This window comes from Poromitra crassiceps (genome assembly GCF_964638095.1).
Source record: "Poromitra crassiceps genome assembly, chromosome: 4".
In the NCBI taxonomy this organism is placed as follows: domain Eukaryota; kingdom Metazoa; phylum Chordata; class Actinopteri; order Beryciformes; family Melamphaidae; genus Poromitra; species Poromitra crassiceps.
The window spans coordinates 70270672-70297103 of record NC_139626.1 but is presented as its reverse complement, the minus strand read 5'-3'; the positions used below and the strand labels follow the sequence as shown (position 1 = coordinate 70297103).

Here is a 26432-nt window from a genome sequence, read left to right as displayed (position 1 = left end):
CTGGGGGGTGCCTTGAAAAACACAGAAAATATCATCAATATAGCGGTAATATTTAAGAAGTCTCGGTGCAAAAATATTTTTACTGTGGTTAAAGACAAAATTGTGCTAAAACAATCCCATATATAGATTAGCATAGTTTGGGGCACAGATAGATCCCATGCTAGCTCCAGATGTCTGTAAATAGAAGTCATTGTTATTTTTACATGTTATTTTACTAAAAATAATGCATTTGACCATCATTTCAAGTAGAATGATACCACCCAAGCAAGAATATTTCAAGTGTTTTAAGTGCTTTACTGAAATATTTGGACCATATAATGATAATACAATTATCTGAACCTTAAAAAGTTACATTATAGGTGCCAAAAAGCCATAAAATCACATCAAAGAACAAAGAAAAACAACAACTATAATTCAAGTTTAAACAGTAAGTGTGCAGCTGTAGCATTTATTAAAAAAAAAAAAAAAAAAAAAAAAAACTTTTCAACTGAGCATGCAGACAATTAAAATAAGGGTGCAATGCATGCTTTTGCACCCCCGTAGAACCGGGCCTGCGTAAGGTGCAGTATAGACTAGGGCTGTGCCGATTCACTTATCTCCCGATTCGATACTATCACGATACTTGGGTGCCGATTCGATATATATTGCGATTCTTAAGTATTGCGATTCTACGATTATTGCGATTCGATATTACGATTTATTGCGATTTTTGTTTCTTGTTTTCTTTTCCTTTTTCAGTTTGTTTGCTTTTTTACACTAGAACATGGGAAAAGTTGAATCATACACTTCTAGAGACTGTATATTATATCATGAGTAGGAGTGGCTGATATAGTTAAAAAGTATATTGATATAACATCTTTCATATCAGTCTATATCGATAATTATAGATAATTTTAATTACCTGTTTTTATTAATAAAAAAACATAAGAAAAAGGTTGCATTTAGCCACTTTATTTTGAACCACCTTATTTTCAAGGCACACAGGTAGGTCTAATTTGTCACTAATCAACGAACTGGCGTGCTCAACCCAACGTTTTAAAGATGGTTACTGGGTGCCGATCCAAAAATCTCAAAAAGTAAATCAAAAACAGCACTCACAGATGTCTATAAAGTTAAAATTTTTAATGCGCACAGCAGCAGTAGTACAACAACGGACGCGTTTCAGCCTCACAGGCTTTTCCTCAGCGTTGCTACAAACAGTGGGTGTGACCCATATAAGTAGAAGCCAGGGCCATGCTGAATGAAACCAGCTGTGGACAATGCATGCATCAATCAATCAATCAATCTCAAACATTAGGGTATATCTAGAACAGACAGAGTGGTCAAGAACCTACATAACAAATAAATAAGATGACCACACAGCTGATCAGAATACATCGACATGACTGAATAAATCACTCACAGATCCCAAAAGAAATAAATCTGTGAACAGGTAATCAAGTATCAAGACAAATATAAAAAAGAAATAGATAAATATGGACAATTGTAGATATATACAACTGTCAATCTGTATAAATGGTATCTGCCACAACGATATAAGTAATACCAAAAACACATTAGGAGTAGCCTATGAGAAAAATATAAGAAAAATTTAAGAAAGCCCCTCGGTCTAAACCTGCTTGTCAGGAGCAGATAACCCATCTCAAAATGTGTAAGCATGACCAATCACATATCAAAACAAGGGATCAAACCACTTATAAGAAATAAGAGAGCAATAATTCTTCATTTAAACCCTTAGGATGCTCAGTCTGTAAGTGGTGGTCTAATTTGTCACACACACACACATATGCTCTGAGTGCAACTGCAAGCATTATTTACAGACATGGTGACATTTTACTTTGATGACAGCCTAGCGTTGCCAGCCTTCTAAAAGAACGTTTGGTAACGTGTATTTCAGGGTTGTAGGGTTAACGTTAGGTGAATCAGAGGTGTGGAAAAGCCTGGGTTTTGCGTTGACTTGCTTAACTACAAATAGTCATAGGCTTATGTAGGGCTGGAGGGCGACCGCGCTGGGGACCGCGCGCCGTTAGTTGGGTGAGAAAAAGCCTTGCCTCGCTGAAAATGCGGTACATTTCTCCAGTACAGTTTTATATACGCATCAAGACTCCGCCCAAGCAGAAGACATAAAGTCATAAGCTGTGTGCTCAATAGATGACACAATGAGTTATTCCTGTCCCAAAGTACAAGGAAAAAATGTCCAACACTTCAACTTTGTCTCTGCTCACAGAAGCGAATTGAGCTGCGGATGCCATTTCGTAAAGTAACGTTGCAGATGTCCGTATTTGTGAAATTGGTGTCTTAACATTAACGTTAATTTCCCGGCCTCTTATTAATAGAACACATGTTAACACGTTACGTTAACACGAATTGAAACTCACCCACATCGAATTATTTGTAACGCCGGGTGAGATCAAACGAGAGGCGTCAGCGGAGGACCAAAATGCAAGACTCATTAGCCAGGAATGGGTCTCGCGCTACTTTTGCATGCTAAAATAAAGCTGATAATGTACAATTTGATTCAAGGGGAGAAAAACCCTTTCAGAGTACAACACAAACTGTCTATTTTGCTGCAACTCGACAGTGCTGCTTATCCAGGAGATGTCGGGACTCTCAGCTCTGGATCAAACCATCGCGTCACTAGCAATTCCACCATTGTCAAGGGATATGATTAGCTGTGTGAGTGGGGGCGGGTCATGGGGCGGGTGCACTCAGAGTTTTTTCTGTTAAATGATTGGCTTGTACTAACAAGGTACATGAATGATGTGTGAGCCATGGAGCAGAGGGAAGCGCTCTATAATGTACTGGATGAAAGTGGCAACATTTCATACATAAACAAACAGAAAAAAATGACACGATTATCGATTCTGGAATAAAAGATCGATTCAAAAAATCGTGACATTAAAAATCGCGATACTTAAGTGAATCGATTTTTTCCCCCCACCCCTAGGATAGACGGTTTTCACCTGTGTGTTGCGCAATAGCCACAACCCCTCAGCATGCCCTGTATTCAGCCCTCAATTATAAACAGCAAACCGGAGTACGCTATAAACGTTATAAATATAGTCACGTTATAAACAACTAACCAATGCTGGGGGTCCGTATGGAAAGTGGAAATCGAAATGGTTAAAAGTTAAATCAATTTGGTCATTCAGTGGCGTTTTACTGCCATGTAAAGTAACCACAAGTAACAGTTAGCCGCTAACATTAGCCACACTATTACAGCCGATTACCCATCAGCGGAGCGTCATTTGATGTCAGCACACTCTTCTAAACAGGTCGCATGCCGCTGTTACGCGCAAATCAACCCCCCTGTACATGCGCGCCCCCCTTATGTAAATGCATGCATCCACTAGGGGGCGCATGCACTCCACCATTGAATCTGCCTGTCTTGACTTTCTTGAAGCAAACTCATTGGCAAACTCGAGTCTGAACATCATGTCTGCTGCGGGGGCGGGGCTTGGTGGGGAGGCAGTTTTGTCCGACCAGCAAACAAGCTTTGTTAGAATGAATACACCCAGGTGTATCTTGCTAATACGTTGAATTACCAGGAGATTCATGTTGTATTCTTCAACTTGAAATAGATGAAAACATGCACATCCAAGGACCGAGACTTCGGGTAGGTGCTGAGACGAAAAAATATAACAGTGAAACAAATGAAAAAATCGCTCGCACACTAAAAGGACTCCTTTTTGATAGCTTTATTGCACCAAGTGCAGTGGTAACGTTTCGAGCCAAACAGCTCTTCGTCAGACAGTATTCTTCAACTTCAATTCTTTTTTATTGTCACTTTTTACTGTGATTGTAATTTTTTTCCTGATGTAATTTCATGTGTTCCATTGTTGTATTGTTTTATCTCTTCTATTTCTGTAAAGCACTTTGAATTGCTTTTGGCATGAAATAAAGTTGCCTTGCCTTGCCTTGCCTTGCCTTGCCTTGCCTTGCCTTGCCTTGCCTTGCCTTGCCTTCAACATTAAGCTTCTACTAAGGCCTCAGAATCTTTCATAAGCATTCCTTACCCAGACTTGTGCTAGAGTCAAAATGGTTTTTCGTCAATATTCTGTTGTTTTCTATTTGGTCAAGTACTATTTTAAATAAACAAGTTAAATGTAATTATTAGCCTCATTTTGATATGCAGGCAGGCTCCTTCTTTCTTTCTGTGTTCAAAACAAGTCACAAGGCTGTCTGAAACAAAACAGATAGCCTATAGGTTTTAATCTAGTTAGTGACAGATGCTGAAATGCTATTATTTTCAAGCAAAACACATGTAGGCCTATTCCTTGTTGATCAGCCTACCAACCATTAATACATGTTATTTCAAGAACCTTTGCTTGTTGCATTCTCTCACACATGCAATACATGAAAGAGACAGACATGGTTAGCATGATGATTGTGAGAAACAACCTGCAACAAGGTGTGGTCAATCTAATTGTGCCTGTACAGAATAGAAAAAATTGCCTCTTCACATTAAGTGTCTTTCTAAAGGATATTAACACAATAAATGCATGAATCTCCCAATTGAGGAATTTATCATCAGAGAGCTTGTAATCTTGACGTCAAAATGACCACTTACGGTCATATTGTGACCCCAATAAAGAGGAACTAGGAAGACTAGAGCAAGGTGTTTGGTTTTCCCAGTCACCTGGTGGCAGAAATGTGGTACAGCAGGGGACACTTCTGCATGATTCTGCATGAGGCGTACACATAGACAGTGGAAGAGATGTGAGGTCTTGGGGACAAGCATGTATGGGAGGGCAGAATTGCCCATAGAGAGGAATTAACTAATGCAAAAGACAGCAACAGTCATCAAAGCTCTCTGTGGTGGAGTGGTTTAAGAGCTGACTTCTGGCTGCAGAGGCCTTGGGTTCGAATCCCACTGTCTGGTGCATGTCTTTATAACGGTTTGTCTACTTACTTGAAAGGCCATGCATTCTTTAGTCGATTGATTGATTGATTGATTGATTGATTGATTGATTGATTGATTACTAACACCTATTTTTACAGTCCATCCTTTGGCAAGAGATTAAATGTTGGTACTCCAATTAATTCAAAACCTAAATATAGGCTACATTTGGAAACCTTTCCCTTTAAATGGGCTAGTGTGTACAGACGAGACTTGATGAGGTTCCATTCTTTTATAAGCCTCCATGGGAGAAACATTTGTACACATGGTGGTTGAAATGCGGTACTGCAGGGGGGGCAGTTCTGCACACTCACAGACATGTGAGGTGTTCACAGGAGGGACAAGCATGTACAGGAGAGCAAGGTTGCACATAGAGAATTAACTAATGCAAAGCAGCGTGAATGCTACCAAAAAGTCTCTGTGGTACAGTGGTCTAAGAGTTTGCATGTGGTCCATGCTGCAGACTTGGAGGCCATGGGTTCAAATCCCACCTGTAATCTTTGTTGCTTGTCCTTATTGTAACAGAGTATGTCTATCTACTTGTAAGGCCATGAATTCATTAGTTTATTCATTTATTTATTTTACTGACCTGTTTTTACAGTCCATCTTATGGCAATCTAGAGACCTAGAGATGAAATGTTATTTATTTATTTATATATTTATTTATTTATATATGTATGTATGTATGTATGTATGTATGTATGTATGTATGTATGTATGTATTTATATATTTATATATTTATTTATTTATGTATGTATGTATGTATCTATTTATTTATTTATTTATTTATTTATTTATTTATTTATTTATTTATTTATTTATCTATCTATCTATCTATCTCACTAGCACCTGTTTTTACAGTTAAACACAATAAATAAACATAAACATCTCCATGGGAGAAACTACACATGGTGGTGGAAATGCGGTACTGCAGGGGGGCCTTTTTGTCCAGACACAAGTGGAAGGTGAGGAGAGGTGTTTAGACAGGGGGGACAATCACGTACGGGAGAGCAAGGTTGCACATAGAAACGATTTAACTAATGCAAAACACACCAATTGCCGTTAATGGTCTCTGTGGTGGAGTGGGTTAAGAGCTGACTTCTGGTCCATGTTGCAGATTAGGGAGGCATGAGTTCAAATCCCAGTTGTAATGTGTTTTGCATGTCCTTATTATAACAGAGTATGTCTACAGCACTTAGCCTATAGCCTACTTGTCAAGTCATGATTTTTTATTTATTTATTTTCTTAATTACAAAGACACGTTTTTACAATCCAACTTTAGACGGTTTTAACTTGACAATTGGCATTCTAAATTGTCCCTAGCTTACTTCCAGTTGCAGTGTTTGCTAATACAATAACTGACAGGAATTAAGCTAGGTTTCAAACTGTTCCCTAGCAACATCATTCCGTGAAAACTGTCTATATTTAGTGAGATTTGAAGATCTGAGGTAACGTACTGCCTGCCTGTAAATGTAGCAGTGTTTTTATGTCCAGATGACACCTGGCGGCTAAAATGTGGTACTACGGGGGGCAGGTCTGTCCAATGCGTTTGTTTACATAGGGGGGGCGCGCATGTACAGGGGGGTTGATTTGCGCGTAACACCGCATTCCAGTCGGCATTCCCGTGCTTTCACATGGACGCGCATCGCTACGACTGGTGTAGTTAACTCATTCATGGCCAGTTTAGGACTGCCAATATTTAGCACAGGCCAAAGATTTTCATAATTGTTGGTCATCTTTCAAGACCCACAGTAAATTATCTATTAGCATCAAAGTGATTTGCAATACCTCAAAATGAAGATGTACGTCTCTGGGTTCACCAGGAAAAAAATAAGTGAGCTTTTAGCATGTTCTGTACTCTACTTATAGCCATTTATATACACCCTGTTTTCACCCAAAAGGTCTCCCTGAGAAAATAAACAGGAGAAAAGGCAATTTTTGTAAAGGGCCCAATCTCAGGCAGAACTCGCTCTCAATTCTTTTATTTTGAACTGTATTGACATCAGACATGTAAATATTATTCGTTATGAGACAAATGACAAAAAAAATAATATATATATATATATATATACACATGAAGTGCTTTTTTTTTACATTCAACAATACAGTTTACTCGGTGTGAGTGAGTGTGCAGACAGACACACAGACAGACAGACAGACAGACAGACAGACAGACAGACAGACAGACACACCGACAGACAGACAGACAGACAGACAGACAGACACACACACACACACACACACATGATCGCCCTTTTATCTTCGTTGCGTGATTTCTAACCCCACATAGGATAAGCAATAACCACGCCCTGTGGCGCCGGGATTGGCCAGGAGCAACACTGGAGGGCACGCAGCCCAGCGATTTCATGAACCAACTGAATAGCTCTTGAGAACGGACAGCGGGCTGCTGTGACTGCCGCTTCTGCGTGTGTTTATTTTGTTTTGTTCTGGTCCACCCGTCCTCGTCCATGTCTCCCTGTCCTATCCTCCCTGCTATTTGATCGTTCCCGTTTTCCCCTCGGCTATTCAACACGTCCTCACCGCCCTCTGGAGTCTGGATTACCCGTCAAACTGATCGATCATTTCCTGATTCCTCCGATGATCAAACACATCTCTCTGGATTACTTTCTCCCGTTTTCTCCCGGCTGGCACAGAGGAAGGCGACCAGCTCGTGCAGCGCGCCGAGGGGCGTTTCAATGGCGTTTCTCCTGTCTGCAACAAGGAAGCGTTTATCCGTTTTCTGATTTTCCTCCTGCTCAATTTCAAAACAACAGCTGCGGTATGTGTTTGTTCACGTGTTGTCTTAGATGCTAGGGACCTGATACTATGTCACAGGCTGGGGAAGTGTTTGAACTATGCGCTGCAGTAATAAAAACAAAAACACGTCAAACACGTCATTGGCGGGGAGGGCTATTTCTGATAACACGTCAAAGACGTCTTTGGTGGTGAATGAGTTAAGACCAGACGTAAGCCCTGTTGGTGCAACAGGCGTGTAAGTCCACTCTAAAGACTGGTCTTAACTAAGGGCGTTTTCACACTGGAACGTTTTAGGTCGACTTAACTGAGTTTTGGGGCCGAACACGGCGCGACTGGGTCAGTGTGAACATGCCACTCGAACTCGTAGTCGACGTTAACTCACTCGCTCTCGGTCCAGCTGGAGAGGGTGGTTTCGGAGCGGCTTGCGTCGCCCTAACCCTAACCCTAATGCGACGCGAGTGATGTGTGACCGCGCGCCGACTTCAGCTCGTCCTAATGCTGTATTTCTAATGTTAACATCAATGGGGCTTTTATTGGACAAATTACCACCAAGGGCATAGCAAGCCTAGCGTTACAAACGTTAATGTTTACAACTTACCTGGCTGTTCGCCGATAATATCTGCGTATGGTGAGGGCTTCACGATTCAACAGAATCAATCTGCGCCTTGTCCTGCTTTGTCTGGAGATTTGCATCCGCCGCCTCCAGTACATGAAAACATTGTTTTCCAGACGCAGCCGTGCCTCGTTTTCAAATTCAATACTTTCCAGATAATGAAAGAGACAAACGATGTAAAATGCAAAAAGCAGTACCAAGAGCAAACGGCGTTGCTGTTCGTTCAGTTCTGTTTACACCCCGGGCTTCCTTTCCGTGTGGAATTACGCTATACGCATCAACTTCCGTCTGGTTGGCATGGATACATGACGCTCCACTCTGTAGAACGACGGCCTGGGCGCGGTGATAAAAAGCATTATGTGAAACGGAGCCGCTCTAGTTGAAAATAGACCCTTCTCACGGGGGCCATTTTGTGTCGAGAAGCCAGGGTAAACACAGGTGCAAGCAAAACACTAATGAGGGTTTCCAACTTCCATGATTGGGATTTGGAAACCCTCATTAGTGTTTTGCTTGCACCTGTGTTTACCCTGGCTTCTCGACACAAAATGGCCCCCGTGAGAAGGGTCTATTGAAACGTTGTATAGTGTTCACTGCTGCGGCAGCGCCTGGCTCGACCCAAATATGTGTGAAAACGCCCTAAGACCGACGTAGGAGTTACGACCAGGCATAGTTAAGACCAGTTTGTGCAACCGGCCCCTGGACCATACCTGTCCTGTCCTGTCCTGTCCTGTCCTGTCCTGTCCTGTCTGTCTGTCTGTCTGTCTGTCCTGTCTATCTGTCTGTCTGTCTGTCTGTCCTGTCTATCTGTCTGTCTGTCTGTCTGTCCTGTCTATCTGTCTGTCTGTCTGTCCTGTCTATCTGTCTGTCTGTCTGTCTGTCCTGTCTGTCTGTCTGTCTGTCTGTCTGTCTGTCCTGTCTGTCTGTCTATCTGTCTGTCCTGTCTATCTGTCTGTCTGTCTGTCTGTCTGTCTGTCCTGTCTGTCTGTCTGTCTGTCTGTCTTGTAAAAAAATATGCACCAGAGAGGTCTTTATTTGTGTCATTTACCCGAGAAGACGCAGTCTCCCCCACAACTAAAGATTTCCAGATCCTTGAAGATTATAAAAATCTTGAGTCCACAAACCTCACAACAGAGATTTTTTAACATTTCAATCTTGGAACGCACACACTTAACGATTATGCTGAAGATTGTCACCTTGGAGGACTTGGATCTCACAGAAACTAACGTGATTAAACATGACTTCAGAGCAAAACAAAAAATAGAAAATACTGGCGCACCACACACTACAGGATATAATTAAGATTATCCTAGAGCAACGGACAGAAACAAACAAACTGCCTTGACGCACGTACTCATGGCAGTTTAAATATGGCAAGCGTGTAAAATATAACACTACCCTATAGCAAGACTGTCTGAACAAGTGAGAATGCTCTTCTAAACACGTCAGCTATCAAAATATATTCCCCTGCTGCATGTCATGATGAGATCAGCAGCAATGCCTTTTTTTCCCCACACTGCCTGATAGACAGGTAGGATGATTACAGCCTCTGACTGACAGCCAGGGGCTCAAAACTAACTATAACAACTGTTTATTCATTGGTCATTGTGATATAAATGTATTTCTTCCCCATCAGTTTGCTCTCATTGGCTCTCTGCTCAAGATTCCATCACCTGTCGAGTTGTAAATATGAAACATGTTTGATATGCCCGATTCACAATCGGGAAGAGCCCGACAAGTCAACAGCAGTCTTTGAACCCCCACCCCCCCCCCCCCCCCCCCCCCCACACACACACACACACACACACACACACACACTACACACACACACTACACACACACACTACAGGATCATTTGGGCAGATTATCGGTCCCGACGAGGCTGAAATCAGGAGCAACTCCTGAGATAGTCGGGACGGGGAAATCTTGGCCACAATCTGGCAAATTCTCGTCAGGTCTGTGGGAGGCATATGTTAGTCCACTTTCACTTTTAAACTTCATGTAGCCTCATTTTAACCTCGACGTCTAGAACCATTTAGACAGTAGGTAATACTGTTGTTTGGACCCAAATGTTTTAACCGGTTGTGTCAATACAAATAACTATCTCTCTATCTAGATAGATATTATCTAATGGATAGATAGATCACATCCTGTATACAGACTGTAATAATTCAGATATGTATATACTTTAAATTAATATATTTTCTGCAACTATTTTGCTGCTAAAATGCAATTTCCTCACAGAGATCCATAGCTCATTCTAATCTAATGTTCCAATGAAAGAGAGACAGTGAGAGAGGGAGAGAATGACACAGAGACAGAGGGAGAGAGAGAGAGGCAGAGACAGGTGGTGTCTCACCCTCTTCCTCAGGTTGTAGATATACTGTGTATATATACAGTATATGTGTGTGTGTGTGTGTGTGTGTGTGTGTGTGTGTGTGTGTGTGTGTGTGTGTGTGTGTGTGTGTGTCAGAGGAGGTTTTTCCAGTGAGGCATAGGAGGATGGTCCTCCTCTATTAGATTGGGGATTTTATATAAAAAAAATTATTATCATTTTTTTTTAATATATATTTTTCATTTTTCATTTTTCATTTTTTTTTTATAATAAAATATCAATCAAATGTGTTTTTTCTTATGTGCAGACGCTCATTTTTTCATTCATTATATTCTTATATGCTTAAAATGCTTCAACAACAGTGACCTGAACTGATGGAAAGGAGAGCTCCATGCAGAGAGTCACTCTGGCATGGGGTAGGCAGATAAAAAAAACATTCGCCCTGTGGGCGTTTATTTATTTGGGAATTTATCTAATGAAAAATATGATTGGTTGAAAAACACTTGCAATTCACAGAGAACACGTGAGCGTGATGTGTTTTCCAACCAATAAGATTGAGCTGGAAGGGAGCACGCCCTTAGCCCGGTGAAACCAGGTGAAATCTAATTGGTTGTTGGTTGGATAGATTGCTGACATTGATTGACATTGTATTGTCCACTGCCTGGTCTCTCAAGCTGAATCAAAGTAGGAAGTTAAATCCACTGCCTGTGATGACCTGACAGGAAGGATTTACGACTTTTACTGAGACAGTAGCAGCATATTATATTTACCCCTTATTTTTATTTACTTTTTATCAATCAGTAAGTGTTCACAAGCCAGACAGTCGTTGCATTGGATTACACCCAAAACGAGTTTCGAGTTGCGGGAGCGTTGCGGTGCGCTCCGCGATACTGGGCTTTTTGCAATGTCAGAAAACTGGAATATTTGCAACGTCTCGACTGCAGCGTTTCCTAGAGACAGCATGGATATTAAAGTAAATCAATTGATTTCAAGTTATCCCAGCCTTCTATTAAATTCGGCGTGGAAATGGTTCACCGAGCAGCGCTATTTTTGTCGTATTGAAGTTTCATCCTGTAATTTTTTATAATAAAACCCGCAACCTTAAATTCACACATTTTTTAACTGAATTTGGCCTGTAAACCGATGGCTGACAGCGAGCTCAATTTTAAAGCTTGAGTGGTGATCTTTATATCATATGAAAGTAGAAGAAATAAGGAATCGATTGGGACGAAGCATGTCAACCTAGGATGTCGGGAAGGGGGGGTAAATAACGCTCTAAAGTTGATGAATTGGAATGTAACTAAACGAGTATGTTGATAGCAGCACTGTGCAGGGGAAGACACACTCTCGTTCCAGATGCAATAAAGTGTAATTTAACGCTATTTGACAACAGTTTTGGCCATATACTTTGTCAAGTATCATACAAACAGTGCAAGACAGCCATTATAAAGACAGGTGGGCTGATTGAATGGACAACACCTGTCTTGTGAAAGCACACCTGAGTGTGAGACATCATAGGATCAGTCATGCAGTAATAGGCTACATTTTCGGTACTGGCGCAGATTAATCAAAACATTGATGTCACAGGTAGGCTGTATACCATAATATATCATGAATCTATGTGAATAAATAGATTTATATAAATAGTAATCACAGCCTAATGCATAGAGATAAATCATGAAACCTTCTCGCAACAGTTCTAGCCTAAGCCAGTGGTTTTCAAAGTGGGGTCCCCAGCAAAAAGGGGGGATAATCTATTTTCACTATAATTCCATGCCATCCATAAGTAACACAATCTAAGATAGTGTAGAAGTGAGTAACTAGGCTAATTATAACCATAACAGCACAAATAATTGACAAAAATCTCGAAATAAATATACAGTATTTACTCTGAGAAATGAAATAATGAGAAAAGGAACAATTATTGATGGTTAAAACGGAATAATGACATCACAACAGTCTAATCCTAATGCTAATTTAAAATGAGATTTGGGCGTTTTGGGCAAAAGAGAAAAAAAAAACGCCCAAATTTTCCCCTGTTACCAATCTCACCAGCCGCCACTGGTGTGTGTGTGTGTGTGTGTGTGTGTGTGTGTGTGTGTGTGTGTGTGTGTGTGTGTGTGTGTGTGTGTGTGTGTGTGTGTGTGTGTGTGTGTGTGTGTGTGTGTGTGTGTGTGTGCGCCATTCTTAAAATGAACAAACAACATCTGTTTGATACTCCCTGGAGTGCACATAGAAAACATTATTGAGGTGATTTATGTGAAAATGATCAGATGAATATGTTTTAGTTATGATTGATAATAAAACTTTCCCAAAAATAAATTAATTACAGTATAAATACATCAATATATAAAATAAAATGGTAAAAAATCCAAACGGAGATACCTGTTTTTGCAAATGAACTCTTATATATATGTGTGTGTGTGTGTGTGTGTGTGTGTGTGTGTGTGTGTGTGTGTGTGTGTGTGTGTGTGTGTGTGTGTGTGTGTATATATATATATATATATATATATATATACATAGAGAGAGAGGCAGAGAGACATGTGGTGTCTCACCCTCTTCCTCAGGCTGTATATATAGAGAGAGAGGCAGAGAGACATGAGTGATAGGTGGTGTCTCACCCTCTTCCTCAGGTTGTATAGAGTCATCCCCATTCCCAAGCAGCAGAAAGTGACCAGCCTCAATGACTGGCGCCCAATAGCCCTCACGCCAATAGCCAGCAAGTGCTTTGAAAAGCTGGTCATATCACAGATCCGCCCCACACTCCCCCCGGACCACGACCCGCTACAATTTGCATACCGCCCCAACAGGAGCACAGCGGATGCAGTAGCACACGTGCTCCACACCGCCCTGTCCCACCTGGAGGGGAAGGACACCTATGTAAGAATGCTGTTCGTGGACTACAGCTCAGCATTCAACACCATAGTACCCTCCAGGCTGGTACACAAGCTCAAGGATCTGGGACTAAACACAGCAATGTGCGACTGGATCCTGGATTTCCTGACAGACCGCCACCAGGTGGTGAGGGTGGGCAACCTCACCTCCTCCCCACTGACCATCAGCATAGGAGCGCCCCAGGGGTGCGTCTCCAGCCCGTTCTGGTACGACCTCTACACCCACGACTGCGTGGCGACTCAAACTTCGAACACCATCGTGAAGTTTGCAGACGACACAGCAGTCGTGGGGCTGATCTCGGGGGGCGACGAGACGGCCTACAGAGAGGAGGTGGGGGCCCTGGAACAATGGTGCCAGGACAACCACCTCTCTCTGAACGTCTCCAAGACCAAGGAGATCATTGTAGACTACAGGAGGGGGGGGAGCACACACCCCCCACTCACCATCAACGGCACAGTGGTGGAAAGGGTGGACAGCTTCAAGTACCTGGGAGTCAACATCCACCAGGACCTGACTTGGGCCGGCCACACCGCCACTGTTGTCAAAAAGGCCCAACAGCGAATACACGGACTCAGGCGCCTGAAGAAATTTGGGCTAAGGCCAGAAATCCTTATGGACTTCTACAGAGGCACCATTGAAAGCCTGCTGACTGGCTGCTTCACCACCTGGTACGGGAACTGTACCACCATGGACCGCAGGGCGCTACGGAGAGTGAGACGCGCGGCCCAGCACGTAACAGGATGTGAGTTGCCAGATCTGCATGAACTGTATAAACAGCGGTGCCTCAGGAGGTCCCTGAAGATCATCAAAGACACAAACCATCCCCACAACAGCCTGTTCTCCCTGTTACCCTCAGGGAGAAGATACAGGGTTCCGAAAGCACGCACAAATCGCTTGAGGAACAGTTTTTTCCCGCAGGCCACGAGACTCCTTAACATACACAAATAGTGTAGTAGCCGTACTGTACCGTACTGTAGCTGCTACCATTACGTATGTCTAATGTTTAATTGTATGTTTAATAAGGAATATGCTATTTGCACCTGTATGTCAAATACGCAGAATTTAAAACGCCGAGTTTAATTGTATGTTTAATAAGGAATATGCTATTTGCACCTGTATGTCAAATACGCCAAATTTTAAATGTTTAAGCACGTCTAAAGTATGCACATGACATGTGGACCTATGTGCAGTGAATATGCCACTGTCTCTGACTTGTCTTATCACTATACTGCCTTATTGCTTGTTGTGTCTCTTGTTGTTTTTGCACTCATATGCCCTGTTATATTTGTACTATGTTGTAAACGGAGTCCACAGCACAAGAATTTCACACGTGATACTTGTACCATGGAGTGACAATAAAAAAAATTAAAAAATCTTGAATCTTGAGAGGCAGAGAGACATGAGTGATAGGTGGTGTCTCACCCTCTTCCTCAGGTTGTATAGACAGAGAGAGAGAGAGAGAGAGAGAGAGAGAGAGAGAGAGAGAGAGAGAGAGAGAGAGAGAGGCAGAGAGACATGAGTGATAGGTGGTGTCTCACCCTCTTCCTCAGGTTGTATATAGAGAGAGAGAGGCAGAGAGACATGAGTGATAGGTGGTGTCTCGCCCTTTTCCTCAGTTTGTATAGAGAGAGAGAGAGAGAGAGGCAGAGAGAAATGAGTGATAGGTGGTGTCTCGCCCTCTTCCTCAGTTTGTATAGAGAGAGAGAGAGAGAGAGAGAGAGAGAGAGGCAGAGAGACATGAGTGATAGGTGGTGTCTCGCCCTCTTCCTCAGTTTGTATAGAGAGAGAGAGAGAGAGAGAGAGAGGCAGAGAGACATGAGTGATAGGTGGTGTCTCACCCTCTTCCTCAGGTTGTATGTGAGCAGCAGGTTTCTGGAGAAGTGGTTGGAGAAGGCTTGGTAGAACTCCAGCACCTTCTGCAGGGCGTCCCGCTTGATGATGTGCAAGTCGCAGTACGTTAGCGCCCGCACGTTAGCACAGGCCTGGGCCAGCGTGGCCTCCTTCCAGAACACATCGCCAAACACATCGCCTTTACCTGCAGGGACGGACAGACAGACAGACACAGGGCAGCTTCTGGTTTAGGCGTTTAGTCTTCAAAATTTGAAGAAAGCCCACTTTAGACACTTAAGATTCAGGACGAGACTAGTTGCTACTTGCAACCAGCCCCTGCGACTTGACAAGCTGAATAGCTGGCGACGCCATCAGCCGGCTGGAGTCGAGATTAGGTGGGCCACTTTACACCACTGCAACTTGTCCCTGCAACGTTCTAAAATGGTTTTGTCTCATTTCGATTCATCGGTATAAACTGTGCTTAAAGACTAAAACCCTGGGCTAGCCCACTGGTCGGTATGCGCTCTACCCGGTGAGCCACGGGTACGATACGAAGCTTCACCCAACCTGCATGTCACCTGAAAGTGCTGCAGGTCTGTCTGAGCCCCTGAGCTCAAATCAGCCAAACCATAAAAGATGTTTGATCTTTGGGTTAGGCGTCAGGGGTCAACCTGTCTGAGGTCAGTTCAAAGTGACAGCTAAACTTCCAGCTGCTGATAGCTGATATATATATATATATATTAGGGCTGTCAGCGTTAACGCGTTAATCGCGCGTTAACTCGAATTCCTTTTAACGCCACTATTTTTTTTTACGCGCCATTAACGCATGCACTTTCTTTGAAGTTTGAGCCTTGGTCCGACCCGTAGTTTGGGAAATCAGGAAGCAGTAACGTTGATAGCAAGCAGAAACAAAGCTCCGTGAGCAGAAAAGCAGGAAGAAAATGGGTATATTGACAAGTTCAACTTCAAATTGAGAAAGATGTCCTGCATTTTGGGTGAGAGAGAGAAAGAGGGAGCGCGTCAGAGAATGGGGGGGGGGGGGGGGGGGACAGAGAGGGAGAGAGAGGGAGAGAGAGAGAAAGAGAGAGGGGGGAGAGAGCATGCACGCAGCTTCTCCTGTCTGTGGCTGGAGAGGATAGCACCAATTAACTTCACAGTGCAGCCTGAGAGATGTTTATTCCCAGTAACTAGTAGCAATAATAACAATAATACCAATGGCCAAATACTTACCCATACTAATGATAATAGCTACCCATATTAATACAACAGTGCATCTTTGCACAAAGCTCTCAGGTTTAAGGTAGCCTACCTCGGTTTAAGGTAGATTTAGAACAGATTAAAAAAATTCGATTAATTTGCGATTAATCGTGATTAACTAGGGAAATCATGCGATTAATCGCGATTAAATATTTTAATCGATTGACAGATATATATATATATATATATAGAATTTACGGATTTCATCTCCCCCCAAGGTGATCCCAGGCGGGCTCCATGGAAAGCCTTTTCACCACCTGGCTATCATCTGGCTGACTGGATATTCTTTGTGAAATCAGCAGGGGGTTGCAAACATTCAATCTGCAGCTGATGTGAAATTCAAGTTGTGATGTTGTTCCTGGGTGGATGTGGATCACACATTAGCATTAGCAGCACCGAGCATCAGGCTCATGGGACGAGCGTTGAACTGCATCTACCTGGAAACCAAACAACGAGCCTCGGGCCGCGGCTTAACACTCTGCTCCCTCCATCAACACACTGGATGCATCAGAACCTCTGCTCCCTCCATCAACACACTGGATGCATCAGAACCTCTGCTTCCTCCATCAACACACTGGATGCATCAGAACCTCTGCTCCCTCCATCAACACACTGGATGCATCAGAACCTCTGCTTCCTCCACCAACACACTGGATGCATCAGAACCTCTGCTTCCTCCATCAACACACTGGATGCATCAGAACCTCTGCTTCCTCCACCAACACACTGGATGCATCAGAACCTCTGCTTCCTCCATCAACACACTGGATGCATCAGAACCTCTGCTCCCTCCATCAACACACTGGATGCATCAGAACCTCTGCTCCCTCCATCAACACACTGGATGCATCAGAACCTCTGCTCCCTCCATCAACACACTGGATGCATCAGAACCTCTGCTTCCTCCATCAACACATGCTGACGATAGGAGAATGCCATCTCTGTCCCCACTTTAGCGTGGAAACGCCTGGTTTCGCATGTGGTACGCCTACCCCATGCATGTCCAGTACAATTATAACAGGCATAAAGGTAATTGCGCGGCAGGGAGAATACTGCACGCCCCCAATTTGCATTGCACTTTTTTTTTATTCTCCTTTAAAGACACATGAGACATGTTTATATAGTTAAAAATAGCATGATATAGGACCTTTAAATAATAAATTGTCTACTCTTATTGTGATGGCTGTGATGGATGATTGTGATTCACTAGGTCAAATAAGAAAACTTTTAATCAAGCATGGAGCATTAGGGCATAATTAAAGTATAATTTTATCGGCCTGTCATATCGGCAGAAATGTTCATTTCGAGCCGATGCCGATATTTCATCCCCCCCCCAATTTCAGTTTTAACACATTGAGTGCCAGCCATTTTTTCAATCCTGTAGGTAAGTTGTGCCAGGTTTTTTTTTGAGGATTCTGGCTCATTTTACAACAGCCGAGGATTCTTTTCTGTTAAGACTTCGTGAACACCAATCATCTAAAAATAACTAATATAATGTGTGCTTTCTCTGTCTAAAAGAGTTAGTTTGCAGAGTTAGTAGTTATGTAGATATTAGCCGTTGAGTACAGCATGGTTTTAGCGTATGAGACAGCAAGCTGAGATAATCGCAGTTTTGTGAAATTCAATCAAACAGCAGAACAGTCACCTGCCTGTGATTGTGGGTGCCCTTGGGCGAGTCTACTGTATTGTGTGTGTGTGTGTGTGTGTGTGTGTGTGTGTGTGTGTGTGTGTGTGTGTGTGTGTTCGCGCGTTGCTCCGCGGCTCTGGGGGGAGGGGATCTCTGTCCGTTCTTTGCCCCCGCGGCGTGTCTGTCTCCCGCTCTGTGTGTGCTCTCTCTCTCTCTCTCTCTCTCTCTCTCTCTCCTCTCTCTCTCTCTCTCTCGGGACTGGGGGGAGGGGGAGAGAGAGGGAGAGAGTGTGTGTGTGTCTCCGGGCTCCTCCCTCCGTCTGTGCTGCGGGGGAAGGATTCTCCGCGGCCGTCTGGACTGTAAAACTGTTTCTTGAGGTTTGAGTAAGCTTTTGCGATTCTGGTCTTATTTATGCGCGGGGGTGCTCGAGTGTGTGTGTGTGCGCGCGCGCGCGCGCGCGCGCGTGTGTGTGTGTGTGTGTGTGTGTGTGTGTGTGTGTGTGGGATCGAGGGAGTTTTCGCCGAGCTGCTTCCTTGAAAATTACACTGTGGCTTTCTCCAGCGCGCTGGCTGGCTGCTCTGGCTGTGGCTGGCTGTGGCTTTCTCTGTCTTGGGAGAGAACTGTCGCCACTTAGTGGTCGGTAAAATAGATTATACACATTCTCTCCCTCCAATAGTGATATAGAAGACGTAAAAGGGGTTGATTGATGTCCCACCGTCAAAAAAAAAAATGTTTATGTAAGACGAGATAGCTCGTCTATGGCACTTAACCGTTGGATTATGTAAGACGAGATATCTCGGCTATGGCACTCAACGTGTTAAGAACATAAAAAAAAAAAAAAAAAATCAGAAATCTACATTTCAATGTTACAACATGGTGCTACCAGCTGCTAGAGGCGTCCATGTGCTTCCAAGAGATGTAAGGGGTTAATGAAAAACCAGCTGGGCGAGTCCCAGGGGCCGCCCCTAACCTCATCAAGGTAGGCCAGAAACGGGTCCCAGATAACCGAAAACTTTCTAAGTGAGTTGGTCCGTAGGTCAGGAACCTGCGTCTCTCCATTCGTATAACGAAGATCATGTCCGCCAACCACGGCTCAAAAGAAGGAGGAGAGGGAGACTTCCATTCCTGCTCAATTAGTTTCAGTCTTCAAGCAACAAGTCAAGTCTCAAGTCTTCTCTTCAGGCATCAAGTCAAGTCTCAAGTCTTCTCTTCATGCATCAAGTCAAGTCAGGTCTCAAGTCTTCTCTTCAAGCAACAAGTCAAGTCTCAAGTCTTCTCTTCAGGGATCAAGTCAAGTCAGGTCTCAAGTCTTCTCTTCATGCATCAAGTCAAGTCAGGTCTCAAGTCTTCTCTTCAAGCATCAAGTCAAGTCAGGTCTCAATTCTTCTCTTCAAGCATCAAGTCAAGTCAGGTCTCAAGTCTTCTCTTCAAGCAACAAGTCAAGTCTCAAAATAAGAAAACTTTTAATCAAGCATGGAGCATTAGGGCATAATTAAAGTATCATTTTATCGGCCTGTCATATCGGCAGAAATGTTCATTTCGAGCCGATGCCGATATTTCACCCCCCCCCCCCCCCCCCCCCATTTCAGTTTTCAGAACATAAAAAAAATAAAAAATAATCAGAAATCTACATTTCAATGTTACAACATGGTGCTACCAGCTGCTAGAGGCGTCCATGTGCTTCCAAGAGATGTAAGGGGTTAATGAAAAACCAGCTGGGCGAGTCCCAGGGGCCGCCCCTAACCTCATCAAGGTAGGCCAGAAACGGGTCCCAGATAACCGAAAACTTTCTAAGTGAGTTGGTCCGTAGGTCAGGAACCTGCGTCTCTCCATTCGTATAACGAAGATCATGTCCGCCAACCACAGCTCAAAAGAAGGAGGAGAGGGAGACTTCCATTCCTGCTCAATTAGTTTCAGTCAGAGACTGTTGCACAGCTGTAGGAAAGTTCAAAGAGGACTCTGAGCAACCAAAGATGGCGATTCTGCCTCCGGCTGAAGGGTTATTTTGTAGGCTTTAGACTACCAGTCAAATATTTTGGCCCAGAAACCCGCCAATGAAGGGCAGAACCAGAAGGCATGAGACAGAGTGCCCTCTGACACCTGACACCTGTCACACAGTGGTGAGACAGAGACAATTTATGTTTAGAATAGTGAAGACGGTGAGTGACTTTAAACTGGATCAGTTGGTGTCTACTATTAACTGAGCAGAGTTGCGCCACGGACATACTCCTGTCCCATATAATGTCAGATAAGTCAGCCGATATTTCATTTTAAAGCCATTGTCGGCCGATATCGATGGCGTACCGATATAATGATGCATCCCTAAATGAAATGAGAGAGTGCAGAGAAAGCATCCGTTCATCAGATGCTGTGAAGCTCTGTGAACCTGGAGCTGTCAGAGCCCACAGGAGCGAGCCACGCTGTGCACGGAAAACATCCCTCAACTGAGCGCGTGCAGAACAAATCCGTCAACTGAGCGCGCAGACTGTAAACTGCTGTAACTGCAGCCGGCCAGCTGTGTAGAGTGAAGCCTGAGAGCCTCCGAGGACAAGAGCTGCTCTATCTAAATATTTATCCAGACAGGAAATGGGTCTGATTTGCTGAGCTGATAGCAAACCTCTTTGAGCAATTTGGAAGTTAAACCACCAAGTCCCAAAGGAGGGATGACGGGTCCCCGGGGTGCTGTCAGCTCCTATCAGCTGCTCAGGCACACAGAGGCACAATACAGCTGAGCCGAGCAAGAAAGAAGGACAGAAAGAAAGACATGTATTTTCGTGTTTTGTCATTCTGTCATTCAATACGTTTACATGCATAGTTAAGTCGAGCTGTGGTTGTAGCTTGATTAGGCTATTTACTCGGACTATGTCGTTCTCCAAGTATACATGCACGGGTGGGAAATTGATTTTTTTGATGGAAACACTTTGCCTACGATAGGTGGCGATATGCACTCTTTCCCCGCATGCTTGGCCAATTCTACTCTTACAACTGGTAGCAGCAAGTCTCTTAACACATTGAGTGCCAGCCATTTTTTCATCCTGTAGGTAAGTTGTGCCAGGTTTTTTTTTGAGGATTCTGGCTCATTTTACAAGAGCCGAGGATTATTTTCTGTTAAGAATTCATGAACACCAATCATCTAAAAATAACTAATAGAATGTGTGCTTTCTCTGTCTAAAAGAGTTAGTTTGCAGAGTTAGTAGTTATGTAGATATTAGCCGTTGAGTACAGCATGGTTTCAGCGTCTGGAAATTTATTCAGAGATAAATGGCTTTTTGTGAAATTCGACAGAACAGTCACTTTAACCATTCATTTTTGGCATCAGTAAGACCGTCAGACATTCTAAACAATAGTTTTGAACAGTAATTTCTTCCATAACAACAGGAAACACCCCTCTCATTCAAACTCCTCCCTCCGTGTGTCTTCTCCTCCTTCCTCCTGGCTCTACAGCGGGCGTGTCAGAAGCGCGTTGCTGCTGCCTGCCTGCCTGTCTGCGTGCCTGCCTGCCTGCTTGCCTGCGTGCGGACGCTCCTTGTGCGAGTCAAGATGGGCCGGGGAATGCGTGGGCGATGGGCAGATGTTGATTCTGGCCTTTCTGAGGTGTTTCAAAGTGTGTTTCACCTATAATCTATTTTGCAAATCGCTCTCCGCTCTCTGTGTGCGGCTGCCTGCGCGGCCGCTCTCGGGCAAGAAGACAAGTGTGGAATGGATTACTGTAAAATCGCCTCGCCATTTCCTTGAATGGCTTGCTCCCCGCGGCAGTTTTTTCTTTGATTTCGCTCGTCTGGGGGAGCACTGTCAACACTTAGTGGGTCGGTAAAATAGATTATACACATTCTCTTGCTCCAATAGTGATCTCGAAGATGTAAAAGTTGTTGATTGATGTCCCACCGTCAAAAAAAAAAAATGTTTATGTAAGACGAGTTATTTCGGCTCTGGCACTCAAGCGTTGGATTATGTAAGACGAATTATCTCGGCTATGGCACTTAACGTGTTAATAATGCAGCTATTTCAATAAAAGATATGATATAATTATACAAACGTTTCCCCTCAAAACGATCACTTCTGGCCCATATAATAGTGTGGCGGTGTGTTTATGTTGAGAGACGCTGCGCCCTGTGTGTATTTTAGTGATAGGACATTGTTTTGCTGTGTTCTGTGTTTATGTGGTCGAGCGAGGTTGTGTTTATGTGGAGCGAGAGAGCGCCGATAAATGAACGTTCAAGCGCAGGGATGGTCAGGTAACACAAAGCTGCCCCTTGTGAGCTCAATACAGTTGAAACTAATTCCATTAAAAAACAAATTTTTCTAGACACAGATTTAGCTACTACATCAACGAACTTCACATTTAGCTTTAGCTAATCGCTCCCTGGCTGCTAACAAAGTTTTACGCGCTGTTAGACTTCCGGGTCAAAGAGCGTTAGCGCATGCGCTGATCGCCTCATCCAGGTCCAGTCCGACTGGCCGCAGGAGTAAATCGACCTCCAATCGCATTATCTGAGTGTGTTAGTCCGACTTTTATAACTTCGATTTCAGTCGAGCTAACATGTTTACATGCATTTCAAAAGTCCGGTTTTAGGTGGACTAACACAATAATTAGATTTTTTGCATGTGCATGTAAACGTACTGACTGTGTTACTTATGGATGGAATTATAATGAAAATAAATTATTCTCCTTTTTGCTGGGGTCCACGGACCCCACTTTGAGAACCACTGCTCTATTGTATTGTTCCATGCCAATTCCTTGCATACTGACTCTTTGTATTTTTGGTCCACAAAGCACTTCTGTTTTAGGGTTTGCTGAGGTTCACAGCAGTGTCACGAGGGAAAGGAGTGCAGACAGGATTTCCTGGTCATGTGATGTGATGACATTTTTGTCCTTCAAAATAAAATACTAACTTTGCGAGGCAGCTGGATTCGTGTGAGATCATGAGATCACGATCGCACGACAAATCCATCTTGCCACGCTCCAATCTATTGGTTTGAATCTGAACCAGCAGTGGTTCAACCAATCAGCATCTTATAAGGCAGCTATGGGCGGGCTTTAGGTGTGACGCCAGCGAGAGCGAGCCCGTGATAGACGTGAGAGACAGATGGTTCATCCAATCACCTGCCAGGTATTTTTTAAGTGCCGGCCCTTTGAAACGGTTTCCCGAGCGACTCGTTCCCAGATGGTGAAGTGAAAACAAACCATCTGGGACTGGCAGCGTCAAGTTATGAACAAATCTCATCACTTCCAATCTGAGTCATTCACACAAAACCTTTTCAAGTCATCAAAGTACAAGTCAAGTCTCAAGTCTTCTCTTCATGCATCAAGTCAAGTCTCAAGTCTTCTCTTCATGCATCAAGTCAAGTCTCAAGTCTTCTCTTCATGCATCAAGTCAAGTCTCAAGTCTTCTCTTCAAGCAACAAGTCAAAGGCTCAAGTCTTCTCTTCAAGCATCTCAAGTCAGGTCTCAAGTATTCTCTTCAGGCATCGAGTCAGGTCTCAATTCTTCTCTTCAAGCATCAAGTCAAGTCAGGTCTCAAGTCTTCCCTTCAAGCATCAAGTCAAGTCAGGTCTCAAGTCTTATCTTCAAGCAACAAGTCAAGTCTCAAGTCTTCTCTTCAGGCATCAAGTCAAGTCTCAAGTCTTCTCTTCATGCATCAAGTCAAGTCAGGTCTCAAGTCTTATCTTCAAGCAACAAGTCAAGTCTCAAGTCTTCTCTTCAGGCATCAAGTCAAGTCTCAAGTCTTCTCTTCATGCATCAAGTCAAGTCAGGTCTCAAGTCTTCTCTTCAAGCAACAAGTCAAGTCTCAAGTTTTCTCTTCAGGGATCAAGTCAAGTCAGGTCTCAAGTTTTCTCTTCATGCATCAAGTCAAGTCAGGTCTCAAGTCTTCTCTTCAAGCAACAAGTCAAGTCTCAAGTCTTCTCTTCAGGGATCAAGTCAAGTCAGGTCTCAAGTCTTCTCTTCAAGCATCAAGTCAAGTCAGGTCTCAAGTCTTCTCTTCAAGCATCAAGTCAAGTCAGGTCTCAAGTCTTCTCTTCAAGCAACAAGTCAAGTCTCAAGTCTTCTCTTCAGGGATCAAGTCAAGTCTCATGAGTCTCGTTGCAGCTTCCAGAAGACAATGTGACTACTGAACATGGCTGATTGGTACTTAATGGACTGACACAGCTGTCAGACACCTCAGAGACTTCCCAATACTCACAATGCATTGCATCATTATTATAACAACTGTACACGGTGCTGTGCTGCTCCTGCACAGCTTCCTCCCTCACATCAAGGACCCTACAAAAGAAGGATAAGACATCACTCACGTCACAGCATTTGATTTGCATTAGGGCCAGTTCTTTTGAAGTGAATGGGGTAGGGTAAGTCCCACTATAAACTATAAACTCATATCTGTGTCGTTTCACCTTTAACTGAAAAATGCTTCGACCAGCCTAAAGAAAACACATTGGGCTCTATTCTCCCCCTGGCCTTAGGCACTAAATTGGCCTTAAAGGCAAAAAAAAACACGCTTTACGCCTGCCTACCGCTGACTCGGGAGGATGTTTTTACACCCCGAAATGTGCTTTACGCTGACGAGGCGTGGCGCAGTGCCAGAATAGGCCAGAATGGGCGTTTCGGCCTTAAATACCAGGCTAAAGTGATCTTCCCAAGGGGCGTTAATTTTGCGGTTAACGCTTTTCAAAACCAGGCCTTATTCAGCACCTCCGTGGTGACACAGCGTGAGGATTCCCCCTCTCTCGTCTCATCAACAGCGCTGTGCTGGAGACAATTCTTCCATGTCCCAAAAGTGAAAGGAAGAAGTGGCCAAAACAGAGGGACTGAATGGGAAACTATCCATCAATCAGCTAAATATATTGTAGCGATTCGGGGTTTGACGTGTATTGTGGGGTTTCCGTGTGTAGCTAGGAACTGATATGTGTGGGTGTGTTCCTAGGGGGAAGGGGATATATGTGACCAGCGGCCGGGGCGGAAGTCAGTCAGGCTATGTGAGGGAGCTGGCCAGGTGGTTGCATGAAGAGCTAGCAGCGAAGCTAGCGGCTAAAGCTGTTGTGAAGCCAAAGAATAAAAGCCTGTACCAACTTCAAGTCTCCGGTTCCTTGTAACGAATACCCGATCCGTTACATTGGTGTCTAGGAGTGGGATCGATAACCCTCTGCGACGGCCGAGAAGGGAGAGGGTGAGAGGAGGAACGGCAAAAGAGACTGTGTGCGGTGCGGCTTTTGGGCTCAAGACCTAGCGCTAGTAAGTTAGCTACCAGGGGTGCTAACTGCTAGCTGCTAAGACCACGTGTGATGGTGCGCGAGGAAGAATGGCCATCGGTGAACGGGAGAAAAGAGGAGCTGACGACGGAGATCAGCTCGATGCTGGCGGGCATGGAGGCCCGTGTGTTGAGAGAGGTCGGACGGCTGGTGGAAGAGACTCCTGCCTGGGCAGTAGAGGTGATGCGGGCGCTGCGGGAAGTCATGCAGCGGGTGGATTTGATGAGCACGGAGGTAATGCAGCGGGGAGAGCGGCCGGAGGAGCCACGGAAGAGACTGTGTTGGACCTGCGGAGAGCCGGGCCACGTGGCGAGGTGGTGCCGAGGCGGTCCCGGGAGACGGACCGGGTATGCGGGACAACGACATGGACAGCAGGGAGCCTGCTGGGCATGCGGCGTGATCGGACATCTAGCTAGAGAGTGTCGAGAAGCTGTCGGGGACTGGAAGACAGCGAGAGAGGAGAGACGTGCAGGCGGCGGACAGGTGAGGCTTTGTTGGACTTGCCAGTCGCCTGAACATTTAGCCAGAGACTGCCCTAAGAGTGCGGACACTGGAAAAGACACACAGCCGGGGGAGCAGCCCGGAGCAACAGGCAGAGGAGCAGCGGAGTAGCGGAGCAGTGGAGCAGCCTGAGCTACAAGCAGCGGAGCAACGGGGCAGTGCAGAGCCGGTTGTTCTGGGCAGGAGAGTGACGTTTGAGCCGGCCCAGGCTAGCTGCTCTGCATACCAGCCAGTAGTGGCGGAGATCACCATCAGTGACGAGACAATCAGGATAATGGGGATTGTGTTGAACAGCCAGAAGGAAGGGAGAGACATCACCTGCAATGCTGTTACAGTCGGGGGAGCGGCGCTCGTGTCCCCGGGTGAGCGAGAGGGGTCAACGCCGGAGGAGACGGCCCAACCAAGCCGCTACACACCCCCCACGGCTGCACTGCAGAAAGCCGAGGTGGAGATCGACGCCGATGGTGTTCGCCC

General features: G+C 44.4%; 1 protein-coding gene across 1 annotated transcript in view; it reads right to left on the bottom strand.

The window, feature by feature from the left end:
- Positions 1-26432, bottom strand: part of kcnh1b (potassium voltage-gated channel, subfamily H (eag-related), member 1b) — a gene marked incomplete at its 3' end in the record, with an annotated part of 135200 nt that overhangs the window by 32004 nt on the left and 76764 nt on the right. Inside the window, exon 11 of the mRNA XM_083635184.1 lies at positions 15337-15533. Within this exon, the coding sequence (XP_083491310.1) occupies positions 15337-15533 (197 nt within the window). The remainder of the gene's footprint in view (positions 1-15336; positions 15534-26432) is intronic.